This window comes from Alexandromys fortis, unplaced genomic scaffold (assembly GCF_014885135.2).
Source record: "Alexandromys fortis isolate MF-2015 unplaced genomic scaffold, M_Fortis_MF-2015_v1.1 scaffold_1, whole genome shotgun sequence".
NCBI classification, from domain to species: Eukaryota; Metazoa; Chordata; class Mammalia; order Rodentia; family Cricetidae; genus Alexandromys; species Alexandromys fortis.
The window spans coordinates 2471587-2485374 of NW_026067927.1; the positions used below are offsets into that span (position 1 = coordinate 2471587).

The 13788-nt window shown below is 43.8% G+C and overlaps 1 protein-coding gene across 2 annotated transcripts in view; it reads right to left on the reverse strand.

Moving 5' to 3' along the window:
* Window positions 1-13788, reverse strand: part of LOC126502582 (liver carboxylesterase 1-like) — a 103454-nt gene that overhangs the window by 85533 nt on the left and 4133 nt on the right. For both annotated transcript variants that reach the window (XR_007591977.1, XM_050143725.1), the window contains exons 2-11: window positions 13257-13461; window positions 11522-11666; window positions 9749-9879; window positions 8317-8470; window positions 7632-7736; window positions 6889-6993; window positions 4547-4585; window positions 2709-2849; window positions 1834-1914; window positions 1181-1328 (exon numbers count right to left, since the gene is read on the reverse strand). Coding sequence is in view for 1 of the 2 variants with exons in the window: in XM_050143725.1 (XP_049999682.1) it covers window positions 1181-1328; window positions 1834-1914; window positions 2709-2849; window positions 4547-4585; window positions 6889-6993; window positions 7632-7736; window positions 8317-8470; window positions 9749-9879; window positions 11522-11666; window positions 13257-13461 (1254 nt within the window). In the remaining variant the exon portion in view is untranslated. The remainder of the gene's footprint in view (window positions 1-1180; window positions 1329-1833; window positions 1915-2708; window positions 2850-4546; window positions 4586-6888; window positions 6994-7631; window positions 7737-8316; window positions 8471-9748; window positions 9880-11521; window positions 11667-13256; window positions 13462-13788) is intronic.

Genomic DNA, 13788 nt, shown 5'->3' on the forward strand with positions numbered 1-13788 from the left:
TATATTTATTAGGCATGGCATCATCAAGCAGAAAATGTGTGCACCATAGTTGGCAGGTGAAATTTATCAATTTGCAATTTAAGAAATGATAGAAAGTTTCCCTCTTTCAAAATATATCATTGTGTTCTATTCCCCATTCTGTCTTCATGCCTGCAGTTTCTCACAGGTAACTGCAACTTCAAAAAGGAATGCTGGGAAATCATCTTAGCCTCCCAGAAGGAGCAGTTTGGGCAGATGTAATTGGTACCTTTGATAGTTGGTTCTAGGATCTTAGTTAAATTAAGGAACACTTAGAAAACTTGCAGATCACACTTGTGTGTTTGTGGGAGTGTTTCCGGAGACAATTAGGTCACTATGGCTAATGTGGTTATCTAGTGTTGCACTCAATCTCTAACACACTATTGGCTGGGAAGGCGTGGCCTATTGGTAGGAAGTAGGTCACTGGGGCCATACTCAATAATGACCCGGGACTTTGCCTGTTGCTGTTCCACACAGCTTCAGCACTCACATGCCCCCATGATGCGAGCTGATCCAACTCTCCCAGCATCACAGGCTAAACATTCTGAGGCTCTGAACTAAAGTAAAGCCTCCTCCCCTTGAGTTTTGATATGCCATATTTTTTTGTTATGTAATGAGAAGTAACAATTACACCTTCTCACTAATTGCCTACTTATGGGCAGCCTGATATGCACATAAAATATCAACAGGACTTGCCTGGGCCATTTTCTGGCCACTAGAAACAACTGTGCTCATGTTTGCTGCAGATAAAGGCATGATAGACCTCACAATCCCTGTGAGAGAACTCTTACCCAATGAGTGATGGATACATAGCGCTCTATAGCTGCTGAGAGAGAAAAGTCTTAAGAAAAACACTAAGATGCATGTATCTAAGGTGGTCACATGCTAGGCAGCTCACTGGGTTGGCCACTCTCCTTTTTAAGTATCACCTCACCTCTACAGTGTTCTGTGGGACTATCTCCTAGACTAAACTGCTTGTGACCAACTTTCTCATAGGCACCTACTTGCAGAAGTAAAACTAAAGATTGCAGGACATAGGGATTCAGCTTCTAAGGCCTGCTCTTCAGCAGATTTCATATCTCTTTCAAGAGGTGGGTGAGTTGGAGGCCTAGGTGGTGAGCCTGTATCCTTCTCCCAAGCAACATGTGAGACTGAGACTCACCTCTGTGGCCACGGGACACAATCACAGATGGGGCACCAAACATCACGTCTCCCATTAAGTCCTGGAGAAGGTCTTTCTTCCTGATGGGGTTGTCTGTCCCTGATATATACTTCTCAATGGCAGCTGGAATCAGACTCTCAGAGATGTTCTAAAAGGACCAGAAAGTGATCAGAAAAGCATTTCTGAGAAAGGGAATGGGAAAGACATGGCTCATGAGACTTGCTGGTCATAACCTTTTCTTTATCAGAGCTGAGACCATTCAGGAACCTACAGATAGTAGGGGCCCATGTGTCGGAAGGACAAAGCACTCAAAGATGGTAAATATTGTGGTGCCCACCTGTCTGCTTTGCCTCCCAAAAATTACCTACAGAAGTCTTGGGTCTTTAAGCCCTAGATAACTGGGTTTTGCTGAATATAGCTTCCATCTTTTGCCAGCTTTCCAAAGGAATCTTTTAGTCAACAATATATCCTTGAAATAGTGGAATTTTTAAACAAGCAACAAATGAGTTTTTTTGCATCGTACTAAAGTGTGCAGAGTAGAAAACGAGGGCTGAAACACAAACATGAGTACTTTTAGCCAGAGAGTTAGTGTGTGTTTGGACGCAAGCACCCCCACTTCTTTGCTTCTCAGCTGAGTCCCACAGTTCACTTACAAGGATCGGGTAAGACTGCCAAAGAAGGGAAGCGATCCTCTTCTCATCCATTTTGTCTTCGGATAGTGGAAAACCTATCATCTGTTAAACACAATGATTAATATTTGTGAATCTTGTGGAATTAACAGGAAGAAACAAAAAGGTCGAATATCCAAACCAATACAGAAGGAAGTTCCTTTACCAGGCCTTGTTAGGTGTGAAATTTCATGTTTGAAGAAATAACCTATGAAAAAAATCAAGATTACATCTAGAAATATATGCAGTTCGAAAATGCACATACCAAATATATTGCTTATATTAGATATTAGAGATAGAAATCTATAGTATAGTATATATAGTTTATTAATATATAGTATATATAGTATATATAATATTATATAATAGTTTGTATTATATAAACTATCCTTCAGAGAATGAGTGGTATTAGGTTAGGACAGTGTTAGAAATACAGGGAGGATACAAGCCCTGAGTACAGCTCAGGTGTCTATGGAAGCCAGAGTCGAGTCAACCATATGGCTGAATTTCATTGATGATCTGTGCACCTCTTTTGCAGGTAGACCTGCAGAACTCGAACTTCTGCTCCCTAGATGCCCCTTATCACTCCATCTGCAACACTGTCCTCTCCATGGACCCTCCCAGCCTTGGAATTTTAGACTCCTTAAGGAAGTACAGCGTCTAGGGAGAGGGTTTTCCAGGGCTGTAGTTCCCAGAGGGCAGTTGGGCCATGCTGGAGAATCTTCCCATGGAAGTATGCCAGTGGTGATAGTTTCTCTGGTCTGATTGGAGACTGTGACCAGAGAGCACGTAGGATCAAAGAGGTGGGTTGTGTGGACTGAGGCTCTATGGGTACCACTAAGAGTCCTATATGTTCTCACCATAGGCATGCTCCAGCCAAACTCTTTCTTAGTGATGCCCACCATGTAGGGCACAGTGTTGAAGCTCTTCTCAGCCAGGATCTCTTCTGGTGCCTTTGGCAGCACCACTCCATCAATCACAGTGGGAAGCAAAAAGTAGCTCTAGGGAGGAGAACAATGCAACATCTGTGATTACTCTTTCCCAGCTACGACCAGGCTCCACTTTCTGCCCATCTCAGCGCTTAGCCAACACACGGACTCATGCGGCTGTGCCAGAGGAAGTCGGGGTCCTAAAGGGGCAACATCTATGAGTTGTTAAAAACAGAAGTGTGCCAGGGGAGCCAGAAAGAATACTGGCAGGGAATGGGTATTGTGGGAATTGGTCTTGAGCAAAGTAAGATATATATGCATGTGTATAACAGATCATATGCAATTTTACATATGTATGTAAAATTGTACATAATTTGAAATTATAAATATAATTAATAAATTTTATACAGTTGTATGTGTGTAGTTTAAGTGGCCCCATTTGAACACTTTGACCCCAGTTGTTGACACTTTTGTGGAAGCTTTAAAAGGTATGGACTTGCTATAGGGAGGATGTCAACCACAGGAGAGCTTAACAGTTCATCACTTCTAGTTTACACTGTCTACTTCATGCTTGAAGGTGAAAGTAAGAACGCTCAGCTTCAGGCTCCTGATGCCACGACACCTACTGGTTGTTCCTTCCACCCTGCCATGACCCGACACATTGCACCAGAATGCCTTGCCTATGCTGTGGTCACACAGTGGTCTCTGCATGGCCCCCTGCCCCTTCTCTATAAGCTATTTTCACGTCAAAGGGATGTTTGCAAACTCGACACGTTTCACTGCTCCTTTTAGACCCTTCTGGATACCCATCTCTCATCTTTAGTCTCGGCCCTTGTCTTTCAATAGCTAACCCCATCTTAACCTCTCCAGCTCCCCAGACTCAAGCCTGTTTCTGTCCTGGCTGTTTCTACTTCAAACACATTGTCCTCCTGTAACCGGCCTCTTCAGCTATAGGGGAAAATTGCTAGGTTTTAGTTAGCTGACTTCATTTCCCTCTAGCATGACTTGGCTCTTTTAACCATGACTTAAATCTGCTATTTACACAAACCATTCAGCAGCTCTCTCTCCTCTGCCACTGCCAGAAACACAACATGATTTACCAATTTGTTTTCCTGATACTACGCCCCACCGGAAGAGCAGTTTCTAAGAACGTAGGAAATCTTGTCTATTTAATGCCCCAGCTCCCAAATCCTTCCTTCCACATAGTAAGAATGGGGATTCCACAGGGAGGGAACAGAAGGGACAAGACTGGAGATGCTACATACCTGACATCACCAGGTCCTGGTCAGAGCTTAGGAGGGAGAAGGACAGGGAGAGGAGAGGCCCCACTCGTGTATTCTGGATGCTGGAGCAGGGCAATATCCTCATCACCGAGGTCTCAGTCAGGCCCCTCTCATACATCTACCCTTTACCATCCCTTGAGAACTGTGCTCCTAGGTGAGGGCTCCTGGACTCTTAGCTAGTCATCTCAGCCATTGGAAAGTCTGGTTCATCCTTCCCTGACAGTGTCATTTTAGAGGCAGGAAATGTGTGCTGGAGGGGGATAGGTGACTCTAGGAGACACAGTTGCTGAGGACAAGAACTGAATTGGGAATCAGCTACCCTGTCCCTGGTTGCCATGGCTGTATTACCCGAGCTAGTGACTTTCCCTCACTGGGTCTGAGCAGAAAACACATAAGGGACAGTAGAATTCTACAAAGGAGCGTCCTTTCTTTGGGATTTAATTCATAAGATTCAACACTCACAATAAAGAAAGCAAAGGCCCTTACCTCTCTGGGGTCTCCAACAAAATCAAGAGAACCAAACTTCTGTGGAGAAAACATCAGAGAAGGTGGGTGAGGAACTTCCCTTAGAAGCAGATCCTTTTGAGTTTCAGCCTAAAATATTAGGTCCTTTCTCCTGATTATTCCTTGGTGGGAACAGAATTAGAGGACCCTATGCTGTGTCCTCAGGGTCTGGGCATAAGGTGCAGCAGGATGGATCAGGGGCAGCAGCAGTGACGAGACAGGGCCTGGGACCCACTCAGGGTCTCCAGGGCAAGGAGAGGATGTCTCAGGCCTCTGACTGTGATCTCTATTTTTTCATCTCTCACCATCATCTGCTCTCTCCAGCACAACACCCTGTTGGCTCTCGTGGAGAGCATAGTTATTAAGTCAAGTTGATGGTAGGGGTGCACAGTATCCAGAGTCTACAGGCGGGATGGACAACAGAACCTCATTTTCCCTCCACCGCATTGTTGCCTTTTGCCTTCCTTCCTCCAGCTCCAGAAATGCAGACAACTGAATGCAGGAGCACAGTGTCCAGCAGGTGTCCTGCCTGGATTAATGCAGTGATGGAACTTCCCAGTTGGTTTTTCTTTTCCTAATGTCTTCCGTCTCTTACAGTCTGCTTCATGCAAGTCAGAGATCTTGGTAAAACTCTGCCTGGGAAGCTAAGTATACCTTTAACATTACTGCTGAATATTTTAGTATAGTTGCCTCCCATGCATGTAGAGTGTTAATCTAGAATTCTAAGGTCTTTAACCTGCTAAGAAAGCAAACTAGTTTAGAGAGAAGACTCCCACACCCTTCTTCAAATTCAAATGGGAAGGAATGGAGATAGACACATTCCCAACAAAGTGTCTAGATCCTGCCACATCCTAAGCTATTTGTTCCAGGATATTTTGATTATTTGAAAATTCTGTACAACACACTTCTTCTTTCATTCAAGGTATCTTGAAGATTGTTCTCATCTGAGATGAGAGAACCCCAAATCCTGCACTCACACTGAAACATTTGCATCCTGGCCTTTTCTTGGCTGTGCTCAGAAAATCATTCAGTGTATGTTCTCATGGTTTCCCTTTTAGCTCCCCTCTGTATGGGTCATAAATGGACGGACACACAGACATCACATGGATGTATAGATGTAGCTGGTCAATACATGTACTGTTTATTTATGTGAATTCATTGAAAATGCAGATGAAAAGGAAGAGGTAGATATTTAACAAACTATTGTTTTGGAGGTCTGACAAAGATATGTTAGTTGAGATTGACTGAATGATTCCTGGATAATGATTAATTAGACTGGAAAAGGATTAATTCAAAGTTTTAGATGCATCTCTACTAGACTTATGAAAAAAGTGATGAACAGGATTTGGTTATGAAGATGAATTGATAGTTCAGAGATAATTTGGTAGGGAGTCTGATGGCAATCCTAGTACTTTAATTGAGTATCTTTGAAATCTAGAAAACTATTACTGTGTGTTTGTTTTCTACACCAACTGGCATAAATTGTGACATTTTCCTTAAATGTCTTCTGCTGGATGTCTCATCCCCAAAACTCAGGTTGATAGTTATATGTGCGAATAGGGAACATTTTATATCTTAAAATATGAAAATGGTAATGTTAAAATATTGCACAATTCAAATTCTTCATCTACAACTATTTCAGGCCTAACTCATTATACAGCAAGATCCTAAATTAAATTACTGCAGGGTTTTCTAAGTTTAAAATCCACACACAAACAAATGATTATGGTGCTTTCTGTTTAACTGCAGTGAATTCTCAAGCTCTATCTCCTAGCATTTGCACTCATGGCTAAGAATAAGGATCACCAGGTAATATGTGCTTCAAACTTTCCTTTCTTATGTATGGGAGACTTGAAGACCACGCTTAGTCAAGGAGTCAGTTATTCTCTGGCGAAAAGTGCTCTTGGCTCAAGACAGTCCCCATGGGCAGACTCATCATTTGACTATTGCCACCTTCCAGAACCCTGACTTCTCACTGGTTTTATTGAAAACTGCAATCCTCACAGAACCCAGCTCCAAGCTCCTTGAGCCTGGGCTTTCTCACTGCTGAACTCCTTACACAGTATGCCATTTCTCAAAATACTATGTTTTGATAAAGTAGGGGGGCGGGGTCTGTCATGTAATTTCTCATCATGTTATTGGCTTTCTGATATTTGAATATTTCACAACAAGAAAGAAATTAAAAATTTCTCAACTTAGATGGAAGGTTGACAGTTCTGAGAGACAGGAAACTATTTAAGGAAATACGAAGCCAAAACATAGCTGAACACATGAAACCTTGGGTCAGGTATACAGGGTGGGGCTTCTAGGATGGACACACTCACCATTTTCTGAGTGACCTCCAGGAGCTCATCCTCTGTCTTCTGGCGCAGGCAGTGAACCATGATGGCTGAGGTGGTGGTTTTACAGCCAGCAACAGCAGCCACTTTCTGTAAGAGATTAGGGGTCAAAAGCACATCCTTTCCCTTCCTCAATGCAGAGAGTGGATTGATTCTACCATTTCCTAATTTCTAAATCAACAGATGACTGATGACAGAATTTTAGACCAGCAAATCCAGAAACTGAGTCCCGGAGTGTAACTTCTTTTACTAAGTAGAACACTAACTGGGTCTTATTATACAATCTCTATGCCTCTGGTGCCTGATCAAATGGATCTAATTTCTCTCCCCCAAAACACAAGAAGAACTTAATGTTCTCAAAATCAAATGTGGCTACAGAAACTGTTTTCACTATCTGGTTTCAGATCCCACCTCTGACACACTGTTGTCTTAGATAAGTCATGCATTCTTTCCGTGTCTTTCTTTCTCTTCTCCCCTCACAAACAAGGGTGATGCGCAGATGGTATGCGCAGGAGATGATGGCGTCTTAGAGACACTGAAACGTGGGCAGAATGGCCTGAGGTTACACATGAAGTGTAGTGTGTCCTTAAAGCAGTAGCCTTTACTGCATACCCATTCTCGCTCAGGGATCCCTGGAGCACCTCAGCTGAATCCTACAGCAAGAAAGACACTTGGGGTTCCTGGAGAGCACAGGAAGGGGCACAGGAGTGGTCCAAAGTGACACATACCTTTGCTAGAGGTCTGGCATCTCTCCCATACAGGCAAGGATTAAGGGCCACACTGCTCTGGGAAATGGCCCTGTGGAAGAGGTTCTTGGCCAGGGGAGACAACACCTGGAAAGAAAAGAGTTTATGCTCATGGGGGAAGTCAGTAACTCACTCATCTTTAGGATTCTGTTCACGTGCTCTTTTTTTAAATTATTTTTATTTGATTATTTTGCATACCAACCACAGTTTTCTCTCCCTCCTCTCCTCCCCTTCCCTCTCCATTCCCATCTACCCCCTCCCCATCCACTCCTCCTGTCTCCATTATGAAAGGAGCAGGCCTCCCATGGGCTTGAACAAAGCATGGCAATAAGGTTGATGCCCTTGATCACTTGATGCCCTTTCCCCTGCACCAAAGTTGGGTGACATAATCCAGTATGGGGAACAGGTTCACTGAAGCCAGCTGAGCATCAGGAACAGGTTTAATCCCACTTTTAAGAGCCTTACAAAGAGACCAAGCTACACAACTGTCGCACACATGCAGAGGGCCTAGATCAGTCCCATGCAGGCTCCCTAAGTCCTGGTCTAGAGTCCATGAACTGCCATGAGCTCAGGTGAGCTGTCTCTGTGGGTTCCCCTGTCAGGTGCTCTTTTTAACCCAGCCATTCACCTGGATTATCTGGTGCTCTGTGGAGTTAGAAACACTTACAAGAACAGAGACACTGAAACCTCCTGCTGATTCTCCAAAGATGGTCACAGAGCTTGGGTCTCCTCCAAAGTTGGCAATGTTGTCCTGGACCCAGTGCAGTGCAGCTATCTGGTCCAAGTGACCCCAGTTCCCCCTGCTGTGTTCATCGCCTGTGCTGTAAGACAATGGTGAGTTGGAACAGAGATGTCATGGCTGTTCTCTGAACTAGGGCTCTTAGTGTGCTCTCTGAACTAAGGCTGGGCTCCATATTATCAAGAGGAGCACTCGTTTATCCACTCATCACTACAGTGGTGGTCTTTGTGGTCCCTACCGTCACCATCCGGGTACTATGTACTCAGGGACCTCCCAACATGCACACAACCAGGGTCTAAATGCTAGGGCTCATCTAAAAACAAACAGAGAAAATCTCTAACTACAGTTGTCTCTTAATGAAGTACATAGAGCAACAGAAGAAATAAATATAGAAAAAGATAGTGGAAAAATAAAATTGGGTCTAAAGGAAATGGGGTGTTAGGATGGGACATAAAACACAATGGTAGCATGGTAGTTTAGATTGCATAGCCAGAAAAGACCTCGTTAGTCAGTGGCAGTTAGCAGAGGTCTGAATAAAATGAAGGAGTGAGTCTTGCAAGCATTGGAAGAGGGAGCTGGAGCAGGGAAAGCATGGTTACAAGGACCGCAGGAACAGAAGCGTGAGAGATGCTGGTGTGAGATGCAGGAGGGATGGGTACTGTGGCTTTGGCAAAGACTTCTATATCATTGGAAGTAAGACAGAACCATTGTGCAGAGGAATGACAGGACTTAATGTGTCTTACAGAGCTGGCTCAGTCCTGTACAGAAAAGTTGTAGTATTAAAGTAATAGACCTATAACAGTAGATGGTTATGATGGTTATCAGTCTAGATGCATGGGACTTTGACTAGGGTTGGAGCAAGGACTTGTATTGTTCATTAGGGTTTGCAGATGGTTTGCCCACCAAAGGTCCAGTTCCATGCCCTAGTCTGTCTTGTGGCCTTATCAGGCAGTGAGGGGACCTGTGAAAGCTGAGACTCAGAGGAAGGTTCTTTTGATCTCTGCAGACACTGCCCTGGGAAGGAATTAAACCAGTTCTCTGTGACCCGGTTGCTCCCCAGAGAACTAGTTAATCTTTTAAAGCAACATTACTCCTTTCTTTGGGATCCTTCTCCCACCATATCATCTGTCTGCACAATCAGCTTCTATTTTTATTTATGTACCATGCATTGACACAACCAGAGTCTCCCAACAATGACTCATTTGATGAAACCGTACAATCTTGGGCTTTTAGCATCTCTAGTTCAAAGGTAAGTAAGTTAGGAATCTCTATAGTCACATATCCCGTGCCGTTTGCTGCAGTAACAGAAAGCACACGGACCCAGGGACTAATGTGTAAGTCAGAATGTTGGGTATCTCACCTGAACAAGCCCCAGATGCCCAGGCGGTACTGAATGGTCACTACAACCACATTTTCATGAGCCGAGAGGGGCAGTCCATCGTAGGTGGATGCCCCATCCACTACTCCACCTCCATGGATCCACACCATCACCTGGACAAGGAGAGAATAGCTACACATGCATCGCTACATAAGCTACAGCCCCAGCCTGGGGAGTTCTGGGGAAGAGTGGCACTTGGCATTTCTATGGCACCTCTGCGAATGGGTAATGATGAGACACATCTTCCCCAGTCTTCTGATTATCACAGAGCCCTATGGGGCTTCTGAGACATATCTAGACCCAAGGGTTGTGTGCCGTTGGCAAGACATGGCCAGATGGGATGGACAATCAAGTTTATCTTGGTTCATTGAGGAATTTATCATCACTTGGTCTCTTGCATTTAACTTGTTTGGAGAGGAAATGGACTGCTAGGGCTTTGCAGGGGCTGAGGATTTATCCTGAGTGGAACTACATGATCATTGTGAAAACACCAAAAAGATGATCCATGGGGACTTAGGATGCATGAACCTTGCACTGGAATTTGCTTTGGGATGTCACTGTGGACCTTCAAGCGTGAGAATGTATGGATTCATGGGTTTCTAAGAGCAATAGGGTTTCCATGTGCTAACAGGCTGGCGAGACTGGACTATTGGATTTACATACAAAGAAAATCCTGAGCAAAGCCTGAGAGACTTAAAAGAACTGAGGGTCTGGAACCCTGTTTTCTCCTTCGGAGCTGAACTTGTGGTGGTATCACTGTGCTCTCCCTCTAGTCCTTGGAACATTCAGAAGAGGGAGGCAGGGCAATCTCCAGCAGGGGTACGGGTCTGTGCAAATGTACACATTTGAGTGTATGTCTATGTTCAAATGTGGACATGTGGAGGCCAGTGGCCAGCCTTAGGTCTGGTGTTGGCACCCTGCTCAATGTTTCTTGAGGGAGGGTCCCTTCAGCAGGATCTAGGACTTGGTACCTCCACTGGACCCTAGAGAACCACAGATCTCTTTTCCCTGACCAGAGATTACAGATCCTGCTTTCTCTTGGGTTTTGGGAATCAAATGCTGGTCCTGAAGTACTTCTCAGACTGTACTCGCTTCCCATCCCTCAAATTCCAAAACAACTCATTCCCATGGTCCTTCTAGGAATCATTTGTGCATATTAAAATCATGTTATTTTATAATCCAATTAAAGAAACTTTCTATGAAAACTTCAAATCTAATGAGAAAATTGTGTTTTGTTTCTAATATAACATTCGTGTTAGTCTGACTGTCATTATGAATAATTTCTTAATAGTCATATTAGTCAAATTGCAAATTCTTAAAAATAAAAGAAATTTATTTGCACACTAGCAGTATCTACTGAAGTCCCCTATATATTGGGACTATGCTGAATATATTGAATCAAATCTATTCAAAATTTAAAAGGTTCATCACCTGGTTTGCTCTTTTTTCTCTTACATTCAACATTGAGTTTCATGCAAATTAGCCTATACCTACTGTGGGGATCAAATTCTCACCATAATAATTCCATCTAGTCATTATTACTGGTCATATTACTTTTAGTGTGAGAGAACTTGGAAGATTAAGGTGTGCATCTCAGAGGCAGGGCAACCTCAACCAAGGTCTGTCGTCACTGGGCTTGCGACTCAGTTCTTGTCTATAGTACTCCTGCCCGCAGCTTCCCCCATCCCCCTTCCAGTGCACAGAAGAGATCGATGCTGGAATCCACAGGTCAGGACCAGTGATCCACGGGCTTACCGGCAGCCTTGTGCTTTTTGTCAGGTCGGCAGGAGTATAAATGTTTAGGTAGAGACAGTCTTCCGAAAACTGGAGAGGGATGCTCTCCTTTCTGTTGGTGAAGAGTGCTGAGAGGAGCTTCCCTGCCGCTGGGTCTTGGGAGCACCTGGGAAGGAAAGAGGACACCCAAATTGCACCAGGTTGACACTGGTCATGTTGTCTGAGGCCCAACCTTGCTTGCGCTGATGGTTTATCTTGCTGATGGAGCATCAGTGACTAAGGCAGCTCCTGAAGGGAATCCCATGGTTCTATAAATGCCTCCTAACTCTGAACAGGGAGAATGAGGTGGCACTTCTCACTGTCTCAGAGCTTCGGATAACTTCCACATCTCCATCCTGGGATGTTTCCCAAGACCACCAAGAACAGGAGCATAATATTCTTCAGAATAGGAAGAGAAATTAAGAGTTCAAAATGGGTGAAGAGATCAGCTTTACTGGTATTTAGAGACATGCAGCATCGCAATTTTTATTGTTGTGATTGTTGCTGTGTTTCCCAACAGACAAAATCATTCTTTCAGTATATTTATTATTTGGGAATGGCTTGCTAGATAACATTTTTATATTTCTATGAAAAGAGAAATTTCCATATATATGGGAATTTCTTTTACTTTAATTTTATTTTATTTGGTTTTATCCTAAGTCCCTGGGCTATCTAGTCTCTGGTTCTTGGCCACCCAATCAGTGTTGGTTATGGGTTCCACCTCATGGAGTGTGTCTTAAATCAAACCAGATATTGATTCTTCACTCCCATAAGCTTTGTGTTACTTCTACAACAAAATACCCTGCAGACATATTGCCATTGTAAGGTGGGGTGGTTTGTAGCTGGGTTGGTGTTTACTTTTATCCTTTGAGAGGATGCAGAGGACCTTCCATCCCAGGAACACTAGTCTGACGGGGTGAGGGCTTTATGTAGGCTCCAGTTCAACTTCTCCACATTCAGTGAGTTATGTCGGTATTGTCTTCAGCAATTGGGCTCTACTGTCAGTGTGTGGAGAGCATAAACAGCCTGGGTTGTTTTACAGTTCACTAGGGATCCCCTTAGACAACAGCTAGAATAGATGGAACCCATTTCTGGAACAGGAATCTGTATTTGGTTATGAGAGGTGTCTAGTCAGGGCTCTGTCTCTCCTGTTATTTGGTAATTTCACTTAGATTGCCTTATAGGTATGTACATGAAGAAGCTTCTACTCTGTTAGGTTTCCATACTGCTCCTAAAATGGAGCCATAAAAGGGCTTCCAGTTTTGTTTTTGTGGAGTTCCCATGTGTGTGAGCATGTGTTTCTCTGTACTTATAGTTCCCATGTGTGTGAACATGTGTTTCTCTGCACCTATAGGTGTTACTCACGCTTTTTCTTTGGCTCCTTTTCTTCTGTTTGTTTGGTCCTATTCCAATTTGTTGTTTCTGTTTTATCTTACTGCACTTTATCATTTATTTCTTAGATGCTTGTTTGTTTTCTAACAAGAGACAGAAAGATTATGCATCCAAAGGAAAAAGGAGGGAGGGGCTGGGAGGAGTTAGAAGAAGGGAAACCATAATCAGGATATGTTATATAAAAATCTATTTTCAATAATAGAAAAAAGTGATCAAAATTTAAAAGAAAGTATAGGCAATCATAAGATCCCTTTGACTCATCCCTGTACCACAATGAGACAGACATCTCCACTTAAAGAGACCCAGGCTCACCCCAGTAACTTACATAGGAGGGTAGGAGGTGGCATTCTTCACGAAGTTCCAGGGATCTGCAGGCTGTGGTGGAGCAAACCTCAGGGAGCCAAGAGGGGGCTTGGCAAAGGGGACTCCCAGGAAGACGGCCACAGGCTGTTTGAATCCTTCTAAGCGGACATATTTCCCCAGGACTTTGCCATGTATGGTGTTTACCACGGGTGGTGAGGATGGGTGTCCTGATAGACAAAGAGAGGACCAAGAGGCCTCAATCCCACACAAAGCATGACAAGAAACTAAGAAACACTCGGAGCGAAAGAAATAGTCTTCCCTACCCTACAACAGATGGGCACAGGCGATCGCTTCCTATGTATAACCCCAGCAGCACAGACATTAAGGGCAACATTGAATAAATGGGACCTACTGAAACTGAGAAGCTTCTGCAAAGCAAAGGACACTGTCACTAAGACAAAAAGGCAACCCACTGACTGGGAGAAGATCTTCACCACCCCCGCAACAGACAAAGGTCTGATCTCCAAAATATATAAAGAACTCAAGAAACTAGA